Source organism: Pygoscelis adeliae, unplaced genomic scaffold (assembly GCF_000699105.1).
Source record: "Pygoscelis adeliae isolate BGI_AS28 unplaced genomic scaffold, ASM69910v1 Scaffold120, whole genome shotgun sequence".
NCBI classification, from domain to species: Eukaryota; Metazoa; Chordata; class Aves; order Sphenisciformes; family Spheniscidae; genus Pygoscelis; species Pygoscelis adeliae.
Window position 1 is genome coordinate 847,276 of NW_008824032.1, and position 12,527 is coordinate 859,802.

The 12,527-nt window shown below is 43.7% G+C and overlaps 1 protein-coding gene across 1 annotated transcript; it reads right to left on the reverse strand.

Annotated features, from left to right (window-relative positions):
* Positions 1-1,077: 1,077 nt before the first annotated feature.
* On the reverse strand, positions 1,078-10,322 carry C1S (complement component 1, s subcomponent). The gene is made up of 12 exons (XM_009328739.1): positions 10,283-10,322; positions 9,750-9,814; positions 9,116-9,320; positions 7,682-7,859; positions 7,291-7,416; positions 6,419-6,618; positions 6,046-6,199; positions 5,654-5,769; positions 5,338-5,416; positions 4,946-5,083; positions 4,356-4,430; positions 1,078-2,283 (listed from the first exon to the last, which is right to left on the reverse strand). Exons 2-12 carry the CDS (start codon positions 9,752-9,754, stop codon positions 1,490-1,492), a joined length of 2,070 nt encoding a protein of 689 aa, XP_009327014.1. The 5' UTR covers positions 9,755-9,814; positions 10,283-10,322; the 3' UTR covers positions 1,078-1,489.
* Positions 10,323-12,527: the final 2,205 nt, after the last annotated feature.

Genomic DNA, 12,527 nt, shown 5'->3' on the forward strand with positions numbered 1-12,527 from the left:
AGTAGATTAAAGTTGGCACATACAGATATAAAAGCAAAAAGCATTCAACATCCTGTGGGTCACAGTTCTTCAGGAATGTAGTATAAGATCCTTGGTTACTAGCCCAACAACAAAATAACCTTTTGCTTGTTACAGAAAACTGAAGGTGCTTGAGCTGAGTGCAGGGATCTATATGAAATCTCCCAAGAGCTGCACACATCCTCCTCACCATTTCCTAGACTCTCAGAAAAACTTAGGCTGGAAGAGGAAGTCTCTAGTCCAATCCACTGCTGACAGCAGGACTAACTTCAGAGCTTCAGGGCCTTGCCTGGACAAGTTATGAAGATGTCCAGAGACAGGGATTCCCTAGTCTTTTATGGCACTTGTTTCAGTGCTGACCCACACCTCGGGAAAAAGCCCAATTGGAAATTCCCTTACTGCAATTCGTGTCCATTGTCTCTTGTCCTTTTGCTGTTCACCTTTCTGAAGAGTCTTGCTCTGTGTACTCTCTAGCCCTCCTTCAGGTATCTGAATACAGCAGTTAGATCCCCCTCTTAGCTTCTTCCTTTTCAAGCTGAACAAACCCAGCTTCCTCCGTCTTTCATCATATGCCATCTGCACCAGTTCCCTGACCATCTTAGTGGAAGGATATCTGTAAGTGATATAGGACTTTCTGGAGCAGAAGACACCCCTAACGCACATCAGGCAATCTTCCCCCACAACACTACCTTCCCTAAATCAAGCAAGCTTTATTTCTTATCTAACACAATAAAGTTGGAAAACTAAAGCCCTGAGGACAGGTGAATGAAAGGATTTTCAAGATATGTCTTCTGCTCAGCTTGATTCAGAAGTCTGAAGTCCTCATTGCTGGTAATGGTTGGTCAATGAGATGCAACCATCTCAGAAGAACTTCATAAAGACTCTCAGGTAGAGAGGCGAGGTAGCACAAGTTACAGCTTGGCAAAAGCTGGCAGCATAGTGGGTCAAAATGTGACTAGACACTTGATTTAGGGAGTTTCAAGGAGAACTAGGTCTAGACTGAGAAGAAGAAAGGCAATACACACACAATAGCACATTGCACAAAAGGCAGTTCAGACATTCTTTAATGCTGTTAGATATTCTGAACCATACAGGAAATACATAAATCAGAAACCAGGCTCTGAACCCACCCTGGGAACCAACAATTATTCTCTCTTGTCTTCACTGAAATCTCCTTGTCAGGTGGGGCATGGCTAGGTCTTGTCCAAATGGGAAAAAATGGGACAGAAAAAAATGAGAGGAAGCAGAAGAAGCCTCCATTTTCCTCTTACGCTACTATGAGTGGAAGAAAGATAATTTCACTTCCCAGACACAATGACAGTGGGAGAAACAGATACATACTCCTGACTCTCCACTCAGCACAGACACAATGAGTAGGCCCGTTATATACACAGAGTGAACAGGATCACAGCCAGCCTGAACGTATAACCATCACATTTAGAAAGGGTGACTGTGCTGAAAGGAGAAAGAGCTAATCCTGCCAAGCTTCTGCATCCTCATGCTTGCTCATGGTCTCTGTAATCCAGTCCAAATAACGCGCTACCTTGGTGTAAAGACCAAAGGTACCACATCTTGGTCCCCAGGAGATCAACCCAGCCACATAGTACCGTCTGTCATCTAGAGGATCTTGGATAGCGTAGGCTCCACCACTATCCCCCTTACAGCTGTCCTTGTCACCACCAGCACAGATCATATTGTCAGTGAATCGGTAAGCACTGGAATCAGCAGAGCCCTCTGGTTTCACAGATCGGCACTTATCCATGTCCACCACAGGAATCTGGGCCTTCCAAAGATAAATAGGCAGTCTTCCGCGCTCTCTCTGGCCCCAGCCAGCAATGTAGCCCAGAGTCCCTTCTTGCAGCTCATACTCAGGTGATTTACCAGGAAGACAGAGGGGTGAGATGTTTGGGCCCATCTTCACAGGATCCCTCAGCTTCAGTAGTGCAATATCATTATCAAAATCGGTCCTGGTTTCTATGGGCTGCTTCTTCCAATCAGGATGGATGAATGAAGCCTCTGGGATCAGCTGCTTGGCCTCCCAGTACAGAGATTCTCTACCAACATTGATTACCCCAGCATACATGTTGGGCTTGTCATATCCCTCCAGCACATGAGCCGCAGTCATTACCCATCTTTCAGAGATGAGTACGCCACCTCCTCTTGGGTAATCGAAATACACCTGCCAGGGAAAGTTGCCCTTTTCTGCACGGGTGCCTCCAAAAATCTTTGCTTTCTCTCGGATGGGTTTACTAGGCACCCCACAGACTGGAAAGAAAAGAAAAAAAGAGGAACCAGATGGGAGAATCAGCAGTTACAAATAGGGGGTTCTTTGGTACTGCTAAAAAGCCCATAGTCCCTTCCTTCCTGTGTCCTCTAAATAATTTTTGATTCTGAGTAACTGATGTTTATATTCTATGTCATAGAGTTTGCAACTAGTATTTACAGAGAAATTCAAGAAAATTCAAGCAAAACTACTATCAACATTCAATTTAGGCTGAAGATACTCATTCTCAAATTCTTGTTCTGGAAAGCAGTTGTCATCCTGCCAGGGTTGGGTATGTCAAAGCTCACAATTTAATTGCATTCTAGTTAGTATTTTTCCTTTGCTGAATTATGTCCTGTAGGTGAAGGGATTGTCTTTGAAAAAATATTTACTTAAGTTCTTAGAAATATGACACTGCTCTTTAAAATGATTTTTTTTTGTGAACTCCAGATAGTCTCAGGTTAAGTGTTCACGTTTGTCACTGATGTTTTACCATTTTTCCTCTCCATTCTTTTAGTATGTAAAATCTTAAGCAGTGGGTTAATGGAGATCTTATCTGTGGGTCTTATGGGTGCAGAGATGCTCCATGCTCTTTGAGTAAAATGTTCTATAAGGTTTTGCAGAATGTGAGCACTAAGGACATAAATAAGGCTGGTCATTCTGACATAGCTAGGAAATTGATTTCTTATCACATTGCCTTGTTTACATTGAACCCTTCGTCATATAGTCAGAGATCAAGGAACTATAGCCAGTAGGTAGCTTCCAATTTAAATGAAGCAGAGTTTGTTAAAGAATTTCACGTAATCATAGAAAGATTTAGTCTGGAAGGTACCTCTTGATGTCTCTAGTTCAACCTAACTGCCCTTCCCCCTGCCCTCCTAACTGCAGAGCCAGGTGGCTCAGGGGATTTGACAGGTGATTTCTGATCACCTCCAAGGGTGGTGATTAGCCAGCCTCTCTGGACAACAGTTCCAGTACTCTGGGGGAATATTTTTCCTTAAATACAATCAGAATTTCCTTTGTTGCAACTTGTGCCCATTACCTGTCATTGTCTTTCATTGCTGTGTCCCACTGAGAAGAGTCAGGCTTCATATTCTTTGTAACCTCCTCTTGGGTGGTAAATTCCCTGAGCTTTATCTTACAATTTGCCTTTTGCACCGTGCACTTGTATAGTCCAAGTCACTAGCTGAGCTGGTCCTTAAGAGGGTTGAATCATCTTCAGCTGGATCTTGTACTTTGCCAATGAGGATTTGGGGGTTTGGAGTAGTGAACAGGCATTATGTACCTAGGCATGCTGCCTCCTCTAAGAAGGTAAGCTGAACAGCATGCAGAATACATAGGATTTAAAATTCTCTCTATCAGCTGGAAGTTAAGACCCAGCCATAACTACCAGCAGTCAGGAGCAGGAGTAGTACCCATGCACTTCCCTCCTCAGTGTCTCCCCAGTACACAAAGAGAGGATGAGAAGGTCCTTGACAGGAATCTTGCTTGAGCTTTCAGACACAGTAAGTATAGCTGAATACTGGCAGACACATTAAACTTTAAGGGTTTAGGCTATGACTTCCAGTGACAGTAGTAAAGACCTTTCCCTGTAGTGCTGCATCTGTAGTGTCCCGTGGACAGCTGGGTACTACCCCCAGGAGAGGACTGAAGAGAAGCTACAGCTTGGGAGGGACCAAAGACAGAAAGGCCCAGCATTGTTGGACATCTCTTTTGACCTGTCAGTCTTTTTGCTACCTGCAACGCAGACAGAGATCTAAAGCACTGAACGACTTGAGAATGGGCACACTTGAAGGCGGGGAAACTGGTGCAGAAACACACACTGATACTTGAAAAGGTCCTGTTATACCAGATGTCTTATTATGTTGCCCACTTTTGTTTCCAGTTTCTTTCTGCTGCCTCATCTGATCCTTCTTTGGGGCCCACAGCTTTCAGAAATACCCTGTCCAATGTGATTCAAACAACATAGAAAGGATCAACTGTACTTTCAGGCTTAACAGTTTAAAAACAGGAAGATGAAAGGAGCAGTGGTCTTCATATGTCGCATGTACATATACACAGTTTTTGGTAGTACCTGGGACACATTTTGGTGGTTTTGTTCCCATCTCTTCATTGACCCATTCTCCACTGGCTGAGCACTGATACACCACTTGGAAAACACAAGACAAAAGAGTGCCATAAGGATACAATTAAGATGAAGAGAGGGTAAGTAGCATTACTGTATAAGGTGCTGTGTTAACCTTCTCATTTCCAAAGCAAGCACAGCTTGGTAAACATTGCTGAGATCTCCCTAGAAGTACACAAGCCCACCAACGTGCTTCTTCCCCTATTTTGGAGGGATCTCATCTAATAGATTTCTTGAGTCCTTTACTTCTCCACCAGGAATGTGTGCTAGATGTGACAAAAATCTCCATGGTTCACACACCAGGCAAATGGAGAGAGGACTTACTAATGCATTTAAGGTCAACAGCCCAAGTACAGACATTATTAGAGCGTATTAAACACAAAGGCAACACAAAACTACCACCTGCAACCCCACACCAATAAGAACTTTTTCCCAGTCTTGACCTGATGGGATATAATCCTAGTCCCATGATGACGCCAGTACCATTTTTTAGGCCTTTGATCAAAGAAATATTTTTGTGTAGCAGAGGCAATGCTTACCATCCCCTTTGTTTTTTAGGGTATAGTAAGGTGCATCACATTGGTACCGGAAAGCAGCTTTGTACAGAGGCTCATGAAGTTCAGAGACGTATATGGTTTGGGCATTGTCAATAGGAATGGGATCACCACAGTTCACAGCTGTAGAGAAGAAACAAAAACAGTCAAATATAAACAAAGGGGCATCCTTACCCAACAATATGATTATTCTGTATGATGTGGAACCACTCAGCTCCTCTGGTCCCTGTATAGTCATCAGCACTCACTTCCTCTGTCCCTTCAGCATGCTCACATCCCAGTCCTTCAGCGTTCTCCTAATCTGGAGATATAGTGGATCTAGAGCCTAAAGGCTCCATTCCAGTCCGCTTCCCACAATACAAAGACAGATCACTTACGAACACATCTGAAATGGGAGTTGCTCCATTCACCGTTGTCCTGACAGCTGGAGTGAAAAGTCAGGATGCTGTCTCGTTGCTAGGGAAAAGAACACATGATCCATGTAAGTCAAGTCACTGGCCATGAAATGTATCTGACACAGGCGCTCCAAGGGAGGGTCCTCAAAATGCTGCAGTGGCTGGAAGAAGTTTCCACTTACTACAGCTGTGGTGGAAACTTTGAGTCCCCAAAGGTGCTCAGGACACCTGATGGGAAATGGCATCAGGAAGCTGCTGAGAGGGCCAGAGAGGATACATACTTTTTTATGTAACTTACCCTCACAATTTCGTAGCCTTCCACACAGGTCACCTTCACATTGTCCTTGAAGATATACCTGTCCTTCTTTGGGTCAAGAACAGAGTTGGGGATGACACTCGGGGGACAGGTTACAGCTTTGAAGAGATAGGTGGAAATCAGTGATTAACTGGTTCAAGATTTACTCTTCTTCCAGCAAATCAGCGATTAACTGGTTCAAGATTTACTCTCCTTCCAGCTCCCAACTTCTTTCTCCCCAGTGATTATTTTCCCTAGTAAACAGGCATCCTCTGTTTACTCAATACCAGCAGCTGTGAACTTGTTAACATGCTGTTGTACCATGAATCTGACCTGGGACAAACTCTCTCCCTAACTCAGCAGCAGAGGGAATGCTTTCCCAAGTGTTTACTCACGATCCCCATAGTAGCGTATTTTCCAGCCTTTGTGCTGTACTGCATGGTCTGTCTGGAAGATAATGTCAAGAATGTTGTTCCTAGTTTTGATTTCAGGAGGACCTGGGAATTTGCTGCCACAATAGGGACCAAAATGCTGCTTTCCAGAGACAAGCTGGGAAAATAACGAACAAGAAGAAATGAGAAATACCAAATGTATTCAGAGAGATACTCAAATATATAGTCAATATATACATATTCCAATGTATCCCCAAGAATTTCAAAAGGCAACATAGTTGAAAATAAAGTTAAGCAGTCAGAGGGTCTTCTGAATATGAGGAGATTGAGGGGAGATCCAGAGCATCCTGAATCCCTCCCTAAGCCCCACACCTACTGTTAAGCTGTCGTGGCAACTCCCTTTTGAGTCGGCTGGTTCCACGTCGAAGTCCCCGCTGCGTATGGTCAACGCCACAAAGTAGCCTGGCCTTAGAGCCACTCGGTACTCACACCGCGAGTTCTCCGGGTACTGGTTGGGATAGTTGGGGCTGGCAATCTCCCCTGATGGCTCAGTGAAGACATTTCCACTGCAGTTCACTAGGATTAAGGTAGGAACACAGGTAGGATTCAGAAAGGAAATGGTCCATGTATGAAGCTGACAAGCTTTCCCTCTTCCACTACCTCTCCAGTCTCCCCAGTCGCCTGCATTAACCATGTCACAACATTGCATCTTTCCAAGAAACTGAAACCAGGGCCACTCTCTATCCAATTAGCCAGGGCCTTTAAATTCTAGTGGCTTTTCTTTTTACCTTCCACCTGTGATTTAGGCCCCCTCCCCTCATGCTCAGGTCCTCATATTATACTCCTTTCAACATGCACCATTTGTGACTTTGCAATTTTTTGATTCAAGCCAACCAGCCCTTTGGCCATTTTTGTGTCTTTATTGAACTGCCCTGTTTTGTCAGAGATTAAAAGATTCACAGATAGCAGTATGCTAACAAGGCTCTCCATCACAGTCTTTAAAGAATGTCATTTAGTAGTTTCTTAATTCTTTTGACACAAAAAAGAAGAATGTTAAGAATATGTTAATAGACATTCCCAAAATCACAGTCTACTGCCAGTTCACATTTGCACTGGGATGTTTTTTTCCCCAAAATATACCTGTCACAACTGGTTGAGAAGGTTGATAGAGAAGGTCTTCCATATACAATATCTCACTTGGCCTAAATTAACTTTTGCTGTTGACCACAGCTTATGTAGATCTCTTACCTCCGCATGTTTTCTTATCCTCATAGAGGAAATAATCTGGTGGACAGGTACAGAAGTAACCTCCAACATAATTATTACAGTAATGACTGCAAGGTTCCTCCACAAAATCCGTACACTCATCCAAGTCTGCAAGTGTGAAAAGATGAATCAGCCAAGCTTAGGAGAGGGCCCTAAGGGCAGGAGGAAGATGAGAAAGTGAAGCAAACACTGGTGGACAACAAGGAAAAGGTATCTCGAAGACAGCATTTATACTGGTCATATTGGAAAGCAGTCCTGTCTGCTGGGATCTCTTTTAAATAAGGCATTCTTGTAAGGAAAACCCTTCTGTCAGCTTTCCTCCCCGACTAGCCTGGACACTACAGAGATTCAGAGAAGGCTGTTTTAACCTTACCCACTGCAACATAGTAGGCCGCAAAACCAGTGAAACGCTCCTCATTGGAAAAGTCTGATTGGAAGCTCATAGTGAGGGTGTTATAAGGAACATGAAATTCCTCCACAATCGAGGAGCCAGGGGCACGAGCTTTCTTCCGCCCACAAAGCACACCTTCAACATGGCCACCAGACAGGATCTGCAGAAGAATGCAGAGAGGTCTTATCTCATTACTGGAATACGTGTAATTACCAACACTTGAGTCTTTCAGCTTATAGGTGGCTAACCAAAGGCTCCTAAATTGCATGCATTTCTCACAACATTCAGGTAGATCTCCCAGGGCACGGCTATGTCACATAGCTAGCAGGAGGGACTAAGGCTGCTGTGTCATCCACCGAGCTGGCCAAGGGTGGAAGACCGCCAGCCAGGGTACAGCTGAACGGAGCCCCTAGACAACCAGTTTCATGACATTCAAGACGCTTGAGGAGTGTTCCCTCCTACTGGCTTCCCAGCTGTGAAATGCCTGTCTTAATTTCTCAGGTACAAATTAATCCGTAAAGTTCTCTGTTAACATCCTTTCCTCAGGCCCACCTGTACAAAAAAATCAACCCCGTGGTTCAAAATGGCAAAACCAATCACTGACAGTCTGCAGAGCAGTCTAACAGGTTCATCGGTTTGTTGCAAAAGGACACGTGTTATTACAGCTCCCAGCAGAGCACATCCATCCTATCGTCCCACCTTGGTCCTTCTCCAAAGTCTCGTTCCGGTGCTGCACCTGATCTTATTGCCCTTTTTCACACATAGCTATTGCAGAATAGGATGGTCTTGTTTCTGTCTGTGTGGAAATGCTTGATCTTTTTGCCTTGTGGGACAACATGGAGCAGAGCTAGTGGGTCTCTAAGTTTTAAGAAATCTGTGGCACATAGATCATAGAAAACTGTGGTGCAATGGACCACAGCACTTTATCTGAGTGCCCACTATCCATACACAGATCTCTTGATTGTTTTTAAGCTTCATCATTTCCAATCAATTTCTGATAGCATTAAATCATCTATGTCCACTCATGGATTAATTCTGACTACTTTCAGGGACCGAAAAGCAATGCTCTAAGAAAATGATCCTTTTATACCTACGGTTCACTGGCTAAGAATATGCCTTGCAATAGGGAGGTGTCAGTGGTGGCTAAGAAGGCTTTTCGTATGAATATAGGAGAAACATGGGGAAGGGGATACAGATGGGACATGCAGTTGGCAGACAATGCTCATGTGGCTATGAGGCAAACTCAAATCAATTTAGTGACTGCTAGTGCAGATACACTCAGTCATTTGGGCTTCTTGGAGCTCAGAATAGGAAGGATGTGTCTATCTCCTCTTCCAGCCCTGAGCTTTGTACACAGCTTTGCTGTTCTGTAACCCATCTTCTTGTCTTTTTCTCACTTGAGGACAGGGACAGTACCTTCACAAAGTCATATTCGCAGTTCTGCGATGGTTCAAGATCCATATGTGTGAAATAAAGGCGAATGCCATATCCTGAAGGGACCTGGATTTCCCAAGATTCCTGCACATCATTGGGATACACCTGAGGATAATTGGGTGACAAGATCTCACCATACATGGAGGCTGCATCGGCCCAGAGAGGGAAACAGAAGAAGATAAGGTACCTGAGAAAAGAGGAAGGAAGATGACATTGCAGTAGTCTTCTCTGTCTGCATACGCACACAGTCCATAGTGAAAAAGCTAGTCTTTGGCTGTACACAGCATGCAGCATAACTCCTGGCTTTGGAGTTTTAATGACCAACGCTGTGGCTGTGTGGTGCTTGCCTTTCTCCTGTAGCCCTCCACACAGAAAGAGTACAACCTCAGTCGTGCTCTCTGCTCCTCTCCAGCTCTGTAAGAACTGGTAATGCTGCAGGAGTTGAACACAAGGGTCTTAAGTGCTATTCCCTACTTCACTGCCTTGTTCTGGAGGCTACTTGGGCTATAAATACATTCAGATTTGAGAATCAGTACAGTACTACAGGAAAACCACCTAATTTATAAAATGAAATTATCAATAAACCTGAGTTCCCCTTGGAGGTTCAATAACTCACCACATCTGGAAAAAGCAGATCTTCCTTTCTGAAAATTTTCAGGAATTGGACTTTGGAGTTATGGTCTGGGACAAAAAACAGTGTGATTGATTAATGTTGCCTGTGCTTCTGCGTGTCTGCTAGGCAGGTCAAAGACCCTAAAACCCCAGCTCGTGGAGAATACGTCAATGTTTTGCCTCAAAAGCAAGTTTATATCTCTGTTCCTTCCTGCATACAGCAACCCCAAGCATCAAGAAGGGATGCTAGGCTCCGTACTGACAAAACTGAGAGATGGTCTCTACCTTGGTATTCACTGGTATTCACGTTCTCCCCTTATGACCACCAGTGTCTCCAAACACCACGCTGGTGCACAGCAAATTAAGATAGAAAGCACCTCCCCCCCCCCAGGGTACCCAATCCATTCTTCCCAGCACCCCAAAAATTATGCTAAGACCCTGGCGTTAGGGAGCAACTTGTCCTGACTCTTCTAAGCTGTCAGACAGCGAGGCTCAGGAATATTTTCCTTTCCCATTTCTAATGCTTGCAATATTTACCTTCTCTCCCTAGTTCGTGTCTGGTTTTCTTCTCTCTTCCCTTCTCTTTTCTCTCTTTCTCTTTTTCTTTTTTCTTGCTGTTCACACCCTCCTCCAAACGTAGCCAAGGCTGGGGGCTGGAGAAGAGACCTCTAACTCGCAATATCGCAGCACCCTCTACCTGTGGGATGCGGCTTCCCAGCCTCCCCGCGGAGGTGAGATGCTCGGCTTAGCCGGCTCTGGGCAGGAAGGGGAATTTCCAGAACAAGTTGCACAATCCTGTTGGCTCAGGCTGCGCGGGGGGAGCACACAGATCTGGTCTGTATTAGGCATTTTCGGGAAATCAGATGACTTTTGGGAAAAGGGCGGGGAACAGAGTTTTGGCTGCGTCCCATCTCCCCCTCGTCCCCCTCCCTTTTAAAAGTTAGGAACAAAATCCCAAGGGTGTAGAAAAGGGAGAGTCCACATGAGAACTGGTCCAATGCTTTTGCATGGAAAAAAATGTTTAATCATCCTGTCCAGAGACCACTTTGCCAGAGCCCACTCTGTTACTGCAACCTGGTGGCCACAGGGCTGCTGCCACTGCTCCTCACCTGATGCTTCAGAGACCCTCTTTTAAGGGGAAAAAAGGAAACGACAGTGGCCTATTCAATGTTGTGCCTCTCAGGCTACCAGCAGGAGTTAAGAGTGCATTGTTTTGCTGGGTTTTGTTATGGGAACACTCCTGTAAGTAAGAACTTGACTGAAAACTCATAACTACCTCTTTACCAAGTGAACTTCATGTAAGAGCAACTGTTACCAGACTTGGCTCTGGAGCAAGTTAGATCTAAGACCGTACAGAAAGGAGTTTCAAGACCTATGGCAGGTAGGACCCTTAATCCAGCCAGTGCCCTCAAGCCAAGACCAAAATACCACCATACAAGCTAAAAGACCTGTCACTAGTACTCTAGAAAACCCCTCCTCCTTACAAACCAGCTATACCAGGGCCAGATTATAAATGAAAGTGTAAAACTCCATTACAAACTCTACCCTTTACAATCAGCACAGCACACTCCAGAGCTGCTTTTGGCCAGGATGATTCAAGTTGCAACAGGCCATGGGCAAAGTGTGTTAGCAAAGCACAGCTGAAAGACTTCTTTATATTGTCAAGGGAGAGAAACACCTACAGATGAATCATAACTGACTTCATTGTAGTCAGGATAAAGGCTGTACTTGAAGAACATGCCTAGTCTGTTTGTCAAACTGAGAATGGATACAGAAAGAAAACAGCATGTCATCTCACTTCTGATGTCTCTTGGGAGCACAGCATGGTGTTTCTAACTAGAATTTTGAGAACCAGGAAAACAGTGATAAAAGATACACAGCAAATCATGGAGAGATGTTTTCTCCTCTGAACTGAGCAAAGTGAATGCCCTGCCAGTGACTCTTTAAGTCACAATCATATTTTAAAATGGGCATGGCAGAAGTGAAATGAGTGTGGGCTGATATATTACGCATGTCATTTCATCACAAGGGAATTGTATATTTTCATATAAACCTGACTCAACTTGTCTGTAGCAGTGGTAAATTAATATGCATGTGAATATTGATAATTCTTTAGAAGACATATACCTATTAATTAAGAAAAAGATTGCTGAAGATAGTTAAATAAAAAGGTAGCTGCATTTTATATGGGCACATATCTGCATAATGCTAACTATTTGTGCAGAAGACCGGTGATATTGATGTATATATTTACATTGAGTACACATACAGCATTTTATTGCATTTGCCTAGATCTGTATTGTTTTTACAATTCATAAGATGAAACAGCTAGATATATTCTACAATTCACTAAAACTATGTCAGAAATCATATTAAAATAATAATTTAAAAGAGGCAAAATCATAGTATTAAGGTTAATAAATGATAACATTAACTTTGCCAATGCAATATAATTCTGCTCAGAGGCACACACATTCTCTTAAATTCCTAAATTACATGACCACATACTACTTTTCCGAAATTGCGTAAGACAAACCTTTTCTTAAAATGACTCAGAGCTGCGTACCTGTAACCTTTCTGCCAGATGTTATGAAGAGCAGTAGTGTTCCAGTTTTCATAAAATTACCATCTAAAACAGGCTTGACTGGCTTGTTTTCCCCCAGGAAGTTGGGAGGAAAAAAGCTTTCCCCAAGTTCTTAAGAAAAGCCACACTTTCCCATCTGGAAACACCGAGTCAGTGCATAAAACAAAGGGAGTAAATATTAAAAGAGAAAACGTAACA